The sequence below is a fragment of the Hemicordylus capensis genome, chromosome 7, assembly GCF_027244095.1.
Source record: "Hemicordylus capensis ecotype Gifberg chromosome 7, rHemCap1.1.pri, whole genome shotgun sequence".
NCBI lineage: Eukaryota > Metazoa > Chordata > Lepidosauria > Squamata > Cordylidae > Hemicordylus > Hemicordylus capensis.
In genome coordinates this window covers 22,342,490-22,356,311 of record NC_069663.1, presented here as the reverse complement: position 1 = coordinate 22,356,311, position 13,822 = coordinate 22,342,490, and the positions used below count along the sequence as shown (strand labels likewise).

General features: G+C 47.9%; 1 protein-coding gene across 3 annotated transcripts in view; it reads right to left on the bottom strand.

The window, feature by feature from the left end:
* Positions 1-13,460, bottom strand: part of KCNN4 (potassium calcium-activated channel subfamily N member 4) — a 41,407-nt gene extending 27,947 nt beyond the window's left edge. For all 3 annotated transcript variants that reach the window (XM_053267429.1, XM_053267427.1, XM_053267428.1), the window contains exon 1: positions 12,451-13,460. In XM_053267429.1, the coding sequence (XP_053123404.1) occupies positions 12,451-12,651 (201 nt within the window). In that variant the 5' untranslated portion in view covers positions 12,652-13,460. The remainder of the gene's footprint in view (positions 1-12,450) is intronic.
* Between the last annotated feature and the right edge of the window lie 362 nt (positions 13,461-13,822).

The window sequence follows — 13,822 nt, the reverse complement described above, 5'->3', positions numbered from 1 at the left end:
CCTGAGATAAGCAAAGTCAACTTTGCAAGGGCTAGCTGAAGTTTGTATTCCTTTTCCTAAAGCTAGCCGTAATTTCTTGGAAATCCTCCTTACCTATAACCATCAAGAGTACAAATGAAGGAGAAAAATAACTCCCTATGAACCAAGTGTTTTAACCACTTTTGTTCATAGAAAGTGTGGCTGCTGAACTATTCTAATATTTTAGATGGATGTTTCTGAGTTTTAAAAACTCTCTGTAAACGCTTTGTGGCGTACGGCACTTGAAAAGTGTGCTGTCGAGTGGACGTTGACTCCTGGTGCCCACAGAGCCCTGTGGTTGTCTTTGGTAGAATACAGGAGGGGTTGACCATTGCCTCCTCCCGCGCAGTATGAGATGGTGCCTTTCAGCATCTTCCTATACCGCTGCTGCCCGATAAAGCTGTTTCCCATAGTCTGAGAAACATACCAGTGGGGATTCGACCTCTGGCCTTCTAGTCAAGTCATTTCCCCGCTGCGCCATTAGTTGGCTTTTTATGACACTTGAAAAGCCAGGTATAAATGTATTAAATACATACAACATGTAAAAATAAACACCTAACATCTTGAAAAAATATATATATCATTTTTCTTGGGTGGTACAAAATTATCGGTACGAAAAGAGGTGACTAATGATTAAATCATGTGTCCGTTATAATTTTGGCTCACTGTGGAATTATTGAACATATCTTGTTTTCAGCCAAATAATGTATGAAAGGAATAAGAGAAGACAAAAGAAAGAACGTTAGTAAGTCTGTGTGTGCCGACTGAGCAAGGACTCCTATTATCAGGTTACAAGAGGTATTTGGTGGCAATATTATCATCAAATCACTCCAGCAATTTTGGGACCCACCAAGCTGAACACAGCTAACCAGCCACATACGGGATCTCAGTGAATGACCAGCTGTTTGCTACCTGCCTGGGCTTACAAAAATGGAGACACTGCCAACTGAGCCTGGTAAGCCACCATGCATGTTGGCTGGTAGATACTGAACTCAGTATAGCAGGTCACCAGTTACATAGGCCTGCTCTAAATTATGCCAAGAAAGCGGCTGTATTTTATTTTATTTTATTAGCCTGCATTTAAGAACAGGATCTCAGTGAACACAAATATTAAAATGCCTGACCTAGTTCGAATGGGATTTACTTTCAGTCCGTGCCAGGGGCTGACGGGCGTAACCTGGAGGTCATTTCTGACTCCGGGTAAGCGGCTAATCAATCTAGAGCATTTGGATGTTGAAATGGCACTCCCAGACTTGAGTTCCTCTGTATTTGCGTAGGAACACTCATCATAGGAAGCTGCCATATACTGAGTCAGACCATTGGTCTATCTAGCTCAGTGTTGTCTTCACAGACTGGCAGTGGCTTCTCCAAGGTTGCAGGCAGGAACCTCTCTCAGCCCTATCTTGGAGATGCTAGGGAGGGAACCTGGAACCTTCTGCTCTTCCCAGAGTGGCTCTATCCCCTGAAAGGAATCTCTTACAGTCCTCACACGTGAAGTCTCCCATTCATATATAACCAGGGTGGACCCTGCTTAGCTAAGGGGACAAGCCATGCTTGCCACCACCAGCCCAGCTCTCTGATGCCTCCTTCCTCATTGCCGCCCACCCTCCCCTTCTGCTCAAACGTGCTCCTGAGCATGGCTCCAACCCAAGAGGGGACTCAGAACGGATCCAAGGTCTGTCTGCAGACGGAGGTCCAGGAAGAGCTCTCCATCTCCCAGAGGAAGCTTGCTCCAGAGCTCCGTGCCCTTCAGAGATGGGTCTGTAGTCATGTGGGGGTCAAAGTGACCACAAGCCGGAGCTAGAAAACAACATGGAAGAATATAAAACCATGCTGGGGTGTGCAGGGGGTGGGCGGGCTGGGGAGAGCTGCATTCCAGGAAGGCTGGATCCCATGCCCGGGGCCAGAAACTTGTGCAATCCCTTGACTCCCAAACAAAAGATAGCTTTCTGCCCCAGCCGTCCAAAATACAAGGAAGTCTCTGCTGCAAGATGCTTCCTCAATCCTCTTAGGCACTGTGCAAGAATCTAGCCTCCCAAGTGGAAGAGAAGTTTATTTATTGTACAGTCATAAGCCCTTGCAGGAGGGAGAGCAGCTGCACCCTGATCCAAATTACGCCATAATCCTTGTATTATCTGCCTGACATATACTGTAAGCCCTCTGGGGCAGAGATCCTGTCACTTTTGAGTTTTGGACAGCAGCTGGCACAGAGCTGGGGCGAAAGAAACAGGCAGAAAACAAACAAAAAAACAAAAAAACCCCAAAAACCGCAAAAAAAAAAAGAAGAAGAAAGAAGAAGAAGAAGAAGCAAAAAAACACCCCAAAAACCACATTTGTAGTGACGTTTTACCACTAGTCTGAAAATAAACATGAATCAAGAATCATTTGTATAGGGCAAGGCACAATTATATATTTATACATTTATTTAGGGCAAGGCACTCACGGCACAAATGGCCAGGCTCAAACTATCATACTTTGGACACATTATGTGAAGCCTAGCTCCCTTGAGAAGTCCATAATGCCGGGAAAAGTTGAAGGAAAGAGAAGAGGACGACCAGCAGCAAGGTGGATGGACTCAATGACGACAGCAATGAATGCACCACTGAGAGACCTTAAAGGCCAAGTTGAAGACAGATCATCCTGGAGAGAATCTATCTATGTGGTCAACACCGACACCGACTTGACAGCACTTAATCAATCAATCAATCAATCAATCAAGGATTCTCAGACCCTGTCCCCAGATGATGTTGGACTGCAAGCACCATCGTGGATATCATGGCTGGGGATGATGGGAGTTGTAGTCCTCAGCATTTGGAGATCCAAAATTGTGATAAAGGGCATTTCAAGGGTGATCTCAGTAATCCCATACAAAACCCCTGCGAAGTAGGTCTGTAGAGCTGCTGACCAACAGCTCCACCCATTTTTTGGTCCCTAGGCCATTTGTCATGCCTTTTTAAGCAAAAGCCAGAATCTGGGGCAAGAAGCCAGATTCCCCCCTCCCATAAAGCTGGGGTTTTCAGAGTGAAAATGAGCAGTGTCTTTGTTCCTTACTGCACATGTGTGACATCTTCACATGCGCAGGTGCTCTTCACAACCCCAGCGCACTCTTCCCCACATTGTGGCATGGGAAGCTATGGGGCTCACATATGCAGATCCTTTGTAGCCTCCCCCTTGGAGGAGAGCTGGTCTTGTGGTAGCAAGCATGACTTGTCTCCTTAGCTAAGCAGGGTCTACCCTGGTTGCATATGAATGGGAGATTTCATGTGTGAGCACTGTAAGATCTTCCCCTTCAGGGATGGAGCCGCTCTGGGAAGAGCCGAAGGTTCCACATTCCCTCCCTGGCAGCATCTCCAAGACAGGGCCAAGAGAGACTTCTGCCTGCAACCTTGGAGAAGCCGCTGCCAGTTTGTGAAGACAATACTAAGCTAGATAGACCAATGGTCTGACTCAGTATATGGCAGCTTCCTATGTTCCTATGTAAATGCAGAGGAACTCAAGTTTGGGTTGTGCCATTTCAACATCTGTGGGGGTCGCTGTGGGGATCACTGCCACACCCATTCCACCCCATAGCCCAGCTATGCAAACACTGGTTCATCCCACCATATTGACCGGCGCCAGTCACAGGAGCAAACAGAGAGCTTTTGCCGTTTGATCTGTTCCTGCTAGTATCTGCCAGGCTCCACGCCCTGATCGTGACCGAGCTTTGCCCAGGTGCCAGGATTTTTGAATTCAAAACTTGGCAATCCTTTAGGTCAGGGTTATTGTACTGGAATTGCAGAGCGGGAGAGCTGGGAGGGAAGAGGATTTGAGAACAGACACTTGGCAAGCATCATGGGCTTTTGGCCCGAGGTAAGCCTTGACCTGATGGGGAATCTTGGGTTCCCACTTGCTACACCAGGACTTGGGAGAAGAACGGAGCCTAAATAACAAAGAAAAACCATGCAAATGCACACTTCCCAACCTGTGACCCCAACGCAGAGCCCTGGTCATGTAAATTTGTGGTCTGCCAGCACTTGGCGCTGCCAGGCAGGAAGCAAAAGCAGGCGGATTATCCTCTTAAACCTTGAGAATATGACAAATATTTATATACTGCTTTTCAACAAAAAAAGCTCCCCAGGCGGTTGACATAGATATAAATAAATCAATACATGAAATGGCTCCCTGTCCCCAAAGGGCTCACCGTCTAAAAAAGAAATATAAGAAAGAAAGACACCAGCAACAGTCACTGGAGGGATGCTGTGCTGGGGGTGGATAGGGCCAGTTACTCTCCCCCTGCTAAATAAAAGAGAATCGCCATGTTAAAAGGTGCCTCTTTGCCCAGTAATCAGGGGTAACTTTTCATTTCCCAAAAGAAAGGGTCACGGAATAGTTTTCCAAATCCACAGCAGCCTCTTTTCATCTCTGAAGTGTTAAGAGTCCAGCCCCCATGGTAGATTGGGAATTCTCTGCCACTGTATACTCAAACCGGAACGGGCTAGTTCTTTGCGGCTCATCCCGCAGACTGATCATTTGACCTGGTGAATTAGCAGCCTGCAGGCTCAAGTCAGGGTTCTTTACTCCCCCCCACCCGAGAAACCTAGACCCCTGGCCTTATCACAAACCTAGTCAGCATTCCTGTCTGGTGGGGCAGGAGGATTTTTTTTTTTTTTAAAACTTATCACGCGTATATAGCAGCATCATGAGACAGAACTGTTTCATGAGATGGGGAATCCTGAGAATTCACACAAAAGCAAAACGGGAACCTGGCTGGTTCTTTTGTGACGAGAGGCATGCTGGACCCTCTTCAAAATGCCAGGTCACAAAAACTGCAGCAATAGAAATCCATTTATGGTGGCCAGATGTGTGAGAGGGCAGGATTCCTCTTCCAATGGCGCCCCACCTGAAGTCCTCCAGATGTTGCTGAACCACAACTCCCAGCATCCCCAGGCACAAGCAATGGTAGCTGGGAGTTGTACTTCGGCAACATCTGGAGGACCACCAGGTTGGGGACCACTATCCTCTCTCTTTAAAAGTTGGGCTGGAGAGCAAATTTAGGTAAGCAAAACTTTCCCTCCTCATGCAGCACTGTGACAGGAGAAGCTGCCCCAGACAAAATTCTCTCTTCTGCACAGCTCTTAGGACCAAAGCAAATATTACTTCACATGGATGGGTTAGTCTTATGCATAGCACATCTTTTTAAAGAAAACAAAACAAAACCTGCACAAGCAGCTTTCGGGGATTCCTGTTTGGTATGACAGTGGTCAAATGGAACATTGCTTCACAGGCATGGGTGGATCTCATGATTTGGGACTTCCCAATACCTTTAGAACAAAGTAGCTGTGGCGTGGGAGATCAGAGGGCAACTTTCTCCCTTGCATCATTCTCCTGGTGAAAATTGCCCTCCAAGCTGTCATTTGCTTTGAGACTATTTGGGGGGGCCAAATAGCATTTTTGAACATTGATTGATTGATTGATTGATTGATTCATTCATTTTTGCATATATGTACGTAAAAGCAACTTTCCACTTTCTGGGTTATGGATATCCTCTTTTTTTGCCATCTGGACTTAGAGATGGGTGGCCAAGTCCAGATGGTAAAAAAAGAGGATATCCATAACCCAGAAAGGGGAAAGTTGCTGTCACCCATCTCTGACAGCTTTTAAAAAGTCCTTAAAGACGCATCTGTTCACCCAGGCTTTTAATTAACATTGCGTTGACGGTTTTAATGATGTTTTAAAAGATTGTTTTACAAATTTTCAATTGTCAATGTTTTAAAACTTTTTGTTTTTGTTTTAACGAATGTTTTACTTTCTGTTTTTGTTTTGTTGAAAACCGCCCAGAGATGTAGGTTTTGGGCAGTATAAACATAGGTTAATGGGTTAATTAAATAAATATGGTTAATTAAATAAATACGGAGTCAGTAGGAAAGGGACAGCTATAGAATGTTGACAACCAGTACAGTTTGTGGGCCCATTTGCAAGTTATGTTCAACACGCATATGAGCATATGATCTGTACACAGGTACAATCATTCACATGTTATGTTGAACACAGGTTCAGAAGTACACTTCCTATCTGTACCATGCATTGGAAGGTTCTGCGTCCAGGTCCACTTTGAGAATGAATATTTATACCCTGCCCCTCCAGTACACTACTGTTCGGGTCGGCACGACAATAAAATAGACACAATATACAGTAAAAGCAATAAACTTAACCAAATTTAGTAAACCAGTTAAAAGTCAGGTTAAAAACCACAATGAGTATTAAATTTCAAATTAAAAATCTGAAAAGCTAAACACTGAGAATGATAAAAACGAAAACCAAAGACAGTCTTTCACACAAGCACATGTACAAGTGTACAGACTTCTGTACACTTGTACAGCGTAATGTCTGAATCGGGCTACTGCGTCTTTCTCATCAGACGGACAGAGTTGGGACTCCACATATACACACACAAAGGGGTCAAGGTTCAGTTACAAGACCCCTGGCTTCTTTTGTGTTACTTAACCGATAAAAACTTTCCATTTCCAGAAAACGTGTTTGACCTCCGCATGGTATAGCTTGGCAATGCTGAGACTTGTCCTCTCAGCCCTGCACCCCACACCTAACTAAGCACATTCCCTTCTTCTTTTTCTTCTTGCTTGTGGTCTTGATGTCCCAAGTGTCCCTCAGCCTTCAAGTCTTGTAAATTGCGATAAGGGAGGGGATGAGGCAGGCAAGTCAGTGCAAGGACTTTCTGTTTGCAGCTTCTACGGGACAAGGTACAAGAACCTGCCTCCTGGGAGAAGAAATGATCTACAAGGCTGGACATGCTGGGAAGACCCAGAAGGGAAGAAGATGGGAGTTAGGTTCCACACACCGGAGTTTTACACACACACACACACACAGTGGGAAGGGGAAATTTGAAAGCACATTCTGGAGATTTGGGGTTTGCCAGTTTATCCCCTCTCCTACCAAATGAATGGCCAAGCATAAAAGCTTGAGGGGGAGCTGGTCTTGTGGTAGCCAGCATGAATTGTCCCCTTTGCTAAGCAAGGTCCTTCCTGGTTTGCATTTGAATGGGAGACAACATGTGTAAACACTGTAAGATGTTCTAGATATTCCAGCTTTTAGAAAGCGTGTTCAATCATGGCTTTTTACCAGGGCTTTTATGTGATTGTCTCTGCTGCTGCCCTTTTGTACTTTGTGTGGCTTTTTTTGCTTGTGTTTTAAATTTTTTGAATCGGATTTGTTTTGTATTTTTAGTTTAATATTTTAATGGTGTGTTTTTTACAATCTTGTTTTTGAATTTTGCTGTAAACCGCCTTGGGATTGTTTGAATGAAAGGCGGTATATAAATTTAACAATAAATAAATACATATATATTCCCCTTAGAGCAGGGCTGCTCAGCTTCAGTTCTCCTGCAGATGTTGGCCAACAATTCCCCAGATGTTAGACTACAACTCCCATCATTCCCAGCCATAATGGCCTTTGGGATGGGAGTTGTAGTCTGGCAACATCGTGTGTGTGTGTGTGTGTGTGTGTGTGTGTGTGTGTGTGTGTGTGTGCAACGTTGGAAAGCCCTGTCTGAAGGTCATCGCTTAGGGAGGAGAGCTGGTCTTGTGGAAACAAGCATGAGTGGTCCCCTTTGCTAAGCATTGTGATGCATAGGAGCACAGGAATTTGATTTCTATACCACCCTTCCAAAAATATCTCAGGGCGGTTTACACAGAGAAATAATACATAAATAAGATGGATCCCTGTCCCCAAAGGGCTCACACCAGACAGACACCAGCAACAGTCACTGGAGGTATTGCCCTGGCTATTGGCCATTGTGGCTAGGGATGATGGGAGTTGTAGTCCAAAAACAGCTGTGGGGGCCTAAATTGAGCAGGCCTGCCTTAGAGGATGGGGCTGTTCTGGGAAGAGCACCTGGAGGTTTCAAGTTCTCTCCCTGGCATCTTCAAGATAGGTCGGTCCAGTCCCCCAATCCAAAGCCAGACCCACCCACCACTACCACCCCGGCCACCTATTCTGGCCTGCCAGCTGCCTCACATGAAATAAGTCTTCTGAGCATCTGGAGGATTGTGGCAGTTTGCATTTGGTTTGGTGGACCACAAGTCGTGAGGGCCTGTTCTAGACAATGGGGTGGGTATTTAGATTACAAATGCAAGGTAAGGCAAACACCAGTTGTCATCATTACTTGCAGAAACCATTGGAAACCCTTTGTTATGCAGGGTTTGGTGTGGTTGTTTTTTTTTTTTTTAAATGCAGTGTGATAAATGCTTGCAGGGCAAGGAATAGTTTGGTGAAATCAAATCCAGGGTGACTCAGACATGGGAGTGTGAGTGATGAAGAGAGATGCAAACGGCCATGCCCAAATCCACCAAAACATTTGACCTGAGGGGGAAACCTCCTCTTAGTTATTGTGATGCATAGGAGCACAGGAAGCTGCCTTATACTGAGTCAGACCATTGTCTATCTGGCTTAGAAGACTCTGAGTGGCAGCCACTCTCCAAAGTTTCAGGCAGGAATCTCCTGAGCGCCAGGCCCTACCCGGAGATGCCAGGGAGGGAACTTGGAACCTTCCGGCAGGCAAGCAGGCATGCAGGTGCACTTCCCAGAGCAGCCCCATCCCCTGAGGAGGGCATCTTACAGGGCTCACATGTAGTCTCCCATCCAAATGCAAAGGGAGGCAGACCCTGCTTAGCAAAGGGGACAATCCATGCTCACTACCACCACACCAGCTCTGCTCCCCAGTCTTCTGCGACTCGTCTCCAGGAAAACATGGCCTGTGTTTCTAGAATGGTGTGTTGGGTTTCTAGAATCTGGCTAGCAGGCTCTCATGCAGACCTTGCAAGCATGTGGAGGGGCAGAGAACTCTGCAAGGACGTCTATGCAGGCGGATGTTATGGGAGGGGAGCTGATCTGGTGGTAGCAAGCATGGAATCGCTGCACCTCACATGTGCAGGAACCTTTATCATCTGGATAGAGGCGGAGCGGCAGGGATGGAGAGAAAGCAATGCACTGGGGTTTGACATAGGAAGCTGCCATATACTGAGTCAGACCATTGGTCTATCTAGCTCAGTACTGTCTTCACAGACTGGCAGCGGCTTCTCCAAGGTTGCAGGCAGGAATCTCTCTCAGCCCTATCTTGGAGTAGCTAGGGAGGGAACTTGAAACATTCTGCTCTTCCCGGAGAGGCTCCATCCCCTGAGGGGAAGATCTTGCAGTGCTCACACTTCTAGTCTCCCATTCAGATGCAACCAGGGCAGACCCTGCTTAGCTAAAGGGACAAATAATGCTTGCTACCACAAGACCAGCTCTCTTCACTATAGACCAGCTCTATAGCTCCATTACGTCCGTCTCTCTCTCTCTCTCTCTCTCTCTCACACACACACACACACACACACCTGCATATAGCAGAGCGGCACAATGTCAGCCCTCCTGCAGATGTGGGACTACAATACCCATCATCCCTGACTACTAGTGATTGGGGATAATGGGACCCTTAAGCAAGAACATAAGAACATAAGAACAGCCCTGCTGGATCAGGCCCAAGACCCATCTAGTCCAGCATCCTGTTTCGCACAGTGGCCCACCAGATGCCGCTGGAAGCCACAGGCAGGAGCTGTGTTAAGTGCACCCTTAACTCGGGCTAACAGCTCGTATGAGAGTGCTGGGAGCTTGTGCCCTCACGGTGTGCCTCTGGCAGTTACATCTCTCTCAGTCTAACCCACCTCACAGGCTTGTAGTGAGGGGAAACAGCCATAACCCTAACCCCTGCCTTATAAGCAAGGAGGCACCTTTGTAAAGTAGTGATTCTTTTTCTTTAGTAGGGGGAGAGCAACCGGCCCTATCCATCCCCAGGACAACATCCCTCCAGTGGTTGCTGCTGGTGTCTACCTTCTGTTCTTTTCTCTTTTCTTTTCTAAAAATTGTGAGCCCTTTGGGGACGGGGAGCCATTTTATTCATTCATTCATTTCTATGTCAGCTGCTTTGGGAACTTTGGTTGCAAAGCGGTATATAAATATTGATCATAATAAATATTCAGACACACTGCTCTGGCTCCTAGGAGGAAGAGCAGGATATAAAAATAAACAAAAAAAATTTAAAAAGGTACGTTCATACAGTACAAAAACAGGAACATGCACGGACATCATGTCTGAAGAGGGCTCTTCCTTTAAAATAATTTAAGAAATGCTACGGGGGTGGGATCATGTGGCCATCAAAATCAGCATCCTCATCTCTATCAACACTAGACAGTCAGTATCGGAAAACCGCAGAGCACTTCACAGACATGATACAATGGTGATTCCCAAGCCCAAAATCCGGTAGCCCCAAATCCACTCTTTCCAAAAGTGGCAATGAGTAGCCATACATGCACTAGCTTATCCTTTGGGGTTTTCAAATCAAAGCCACCTATAATTGCTCGCATCAGATTTCAAAGCCATGTTTAAAGTCACACATAACTGTGGCTGCCATGACATACTGTTGCAATGAGTTCCACTGGGGATTAGGGTTGGTTTTTGTGGGTAGATCTATCCGCTAACATATTGGCACATTCCTTGGCTGGCGGGGAAGACATTTTCAACAAACAGGGCTGAGATTCAGAAGCACGCTTGTTTTTGTTTTTTCAAGACTATTGTTTTGTCGCAACGTAAGCGTCTGCCGGGGAGCGGAAAAGAGAATATTAAAAATGGCCTGCCCTTTGAGCAATGCATGGTAGCTTGGATTTAGGAAATGGCAAATTGTCGCACACTTCCTTCCACATCTCAGCCAAGACCATTATTTTGAGATCGGTGTGGTGCAAAAGTGGTCTGCACAGGAGGACTTAATACGTTGCAAGGCGCTGAAAGCAATTTACCTATCTCATCTTTCCTCCTCCTCCTCCTGGTAGCCTCATCATAATAGAACTTGAACCTGCTGGGGTGGTCAGTACCTTCTGGGGGTGATGCATGCTCATGGTGATTTTTGAAACGGTCTCCACCCCTAGGGATGGAAAAGAGGTGATAGCATTGGAAGATTTCCAGCTTTCAGTGTGTTCTCATGCTTTTATTGTCCTCCAGTAGCCAAATTGGCAAGGATGTTTTAAAAGCTTTTATTTTATTTTATTTTATTTTATTTTAATTATTTGCGCACTGCCCCAAATGTACGTCTCTGGGCGGTTTAAAGGTAAAGTAAAGTGTGCCATCGAGTCGGTGTCGACTCCTGGCGCCCACAGAGCCCTGTGGTTGTCTTTGTAAAATACAGGAGGGGTTTGCCATGGCCTCCTCCTGCACAGTATGAGATGATGCCTTTCAGCATCTGCCTATATCGCTGCTGCCCAGTATAGTACCAGTGGGGATTTGAACCAACAACCTTCTGCTTGTTAGCATTTCCCCGCTGCACCACTTAAGGTGGTTGCACAGGAGGAGTTTACCAACAACCTAAAACAAATTAAACCAAAAATTAAAACTTCCAAACAATTCAAACCCACAATTCTAGTTTTAAAACGTGAGTGAACAGATGCGTCTTTAAAGACTTCTTAGAAGCGTTCAGAGATGAGGAGGCTCTTATTTCAGCCGCATGGCAAAGTCCCCAGGGGGCAATGGAGAAGGCCCATCTCTTAGGCTATTGGTCTCATTTATCCCAGGGATTGCACCTACCTCACAGGGTTGTTGTGGAAATAAGAGAAGGAAGAGCACTTCTGCCAGCCTGCACTCTTAGGAAGGATAGACATGTTGCAAAGAAATAAATACAGCATAACCTCCAACATTTCACCGATGCAAAGAAGCATGTATTCTTTACTTGGGTTCTCAACCTTGGGTCCATGGATGCTGGACTACAAAACCCATCATCCACAGCCACAATGGCCTCTTTATGAGACTTGTAGTCCAACAACATCTGGGGACCCAAGGTTGAGAACCCCTGTTTTATAGGCATGCAATCTGCCAAAGGCCATTGTGGCTGTGGATGATGGGGTTTGTAGTCCAACCACATCTCAGAACCCAAGGTTGGGAACCGAAGTATTAGTATGCCGTTGGCCCCCACACACTTATCAGTCCTGGATTCCTAGCTGGTCCAGTTTCAGGGAACGTTCCTCCCACACCTGCACGTGGCAGAGGAGAAGCTGCACCTGAAGCAACATTTCTCCCCAAGTGGAAACTCCACCGGGGTGAACACCTGTCTTAACACAAGGCACATCTGGCAGTCCAGATGTGCCCCCTGTCGCTCAGTGGCAGAGCATCTCCCTTGCGTGCAGAAGGTCCGATCCTGGCACCTGCAGGTAGCAGAGCTGGGAAAGACACCTGCCTGGAACTCTGGAGAGCCGCTGCCGGCCAGAGCAGACAATACTGAGCTAGATGGACCAGTGATCTGACTCAGCGGGCAGCAGCTTCCTCTGTTCTGTAAGCAAAATTCTGCAGAGAGGAAAGAGCAGAGGGATGATGACGGAGGAGGCGGCGCCGTGAGCCAGGAGGCTGCAGGCGTCTTACCTGGCAGTGTCCAAACCAGGCCAGCTCGGTGTGCAAGACCATCAGGAGGATGCCGGCCAGGGCCGTGACCAGCGCCCACCCGGCCAGCTTCCTCTCTTCGCCCAGCAAGACCTTCCGCTGCCGGAGGCGTCGCAGGTTCTCTCTGGGCTCCGCCGGGATGGGCAGCACCATGGTCTCAGCTGGGTCCCCCTTGCTCTGCATCTCCTGGCCGCTGCTGGGGGCGGCAGGCGAGCGCTTGGCCCCCGCGGCGGTTGGGAGGCAGGGAGTGAAGACCCCCTGGGCAGCCCCCCATCCCTGCCTCTTGAGCAGCCAGCAGGCCGCCAGGGCGAGCCCGGGGGGGGGGGGGGGCGGGGGGCGCCGCCTGGGCCCGCGGAGGGAAGGAAGGAAGAAGGAAGGAAGTTCGTTACAGGAAAGTGAGAAAGTCAGAGAAGGGGAGAATGGAGAAAAAGGAAAAGAGAGAGAGAAAAAAAACTTACAGAAAAACAAGAAAGTAAGCAAGCAAGAAAGAAAGAGAGAGAGAAGGGGAGAGTGAAGAAAGAAAGAAAGAAAGAAAGAAAGAAAGAAAGAAAGAAAGAAAGAAAGAAAGAAAGAAGTTGCAGGAAAGCAAGAAAGAGAGAAGGAAGGAAGGAAAGGAAGGCAGGAAGAAGTTATAGGAAAGCAAGAAAGAGAGAAGGGGAGAGTGAAGAAAGAAAGAAAGAAAGAAAAAGTTAGTTAGAGAAGGGCAGAGTGGCGAAAGAAAGAAGAAAAAGACTCGGAGGGAGGCAGACGAGAAAGACCGAACGAAAAGAAGAAGTCAACTCCAGGAAGACTCAGGCAGATGGCAGGGCAGAAGGGAGGACGGAGAGCGGGCGAGGAGCGAGCGAGGGCGGCCCAGGGCAGCGCCCGAAGTCCGCCAGGCTGGGAGGGAGCCGCGCCGTGGGAGCGCAGCAGCGCGCGTGGATCCAGCCGGCGCGTCCCGGGCCAGAACGGGGAGTGTGAAGGCAGCGCAGCCGACCGCCGAAGGAACTCGCAGCCCGCCGGCGGGCCGGTCCCTCTGCTTCGTCACGGCCGGGGCAGGGCGGGCGGGGCAGGGCGGGGGCTCCTCGGGGAGGGCTGGCCCGCGGAGATAGAAGGGAACAAGTGCGAGGGGGAGGAAAGGCGGGCTCAGCCAAAGGGGGCATCGGGGACCGCAGGAAATGGGGGGAGGGAGGGGGGCCTCAAGAGGGCCAAGCTGCTGCTGATCTCTCTCTCGATCTCTCTCTCTCACCCGCCCCAGGCGGCTCAGTGGTGTCAAAGAAGCAGGTCTTGTCCTGGGAATTCTCTGCATTTGTAAAGATAGATGAGGGAGAGACAGTCGCCAACCAGATGCCGCTGGAAGCCACAGGCAGGCGTT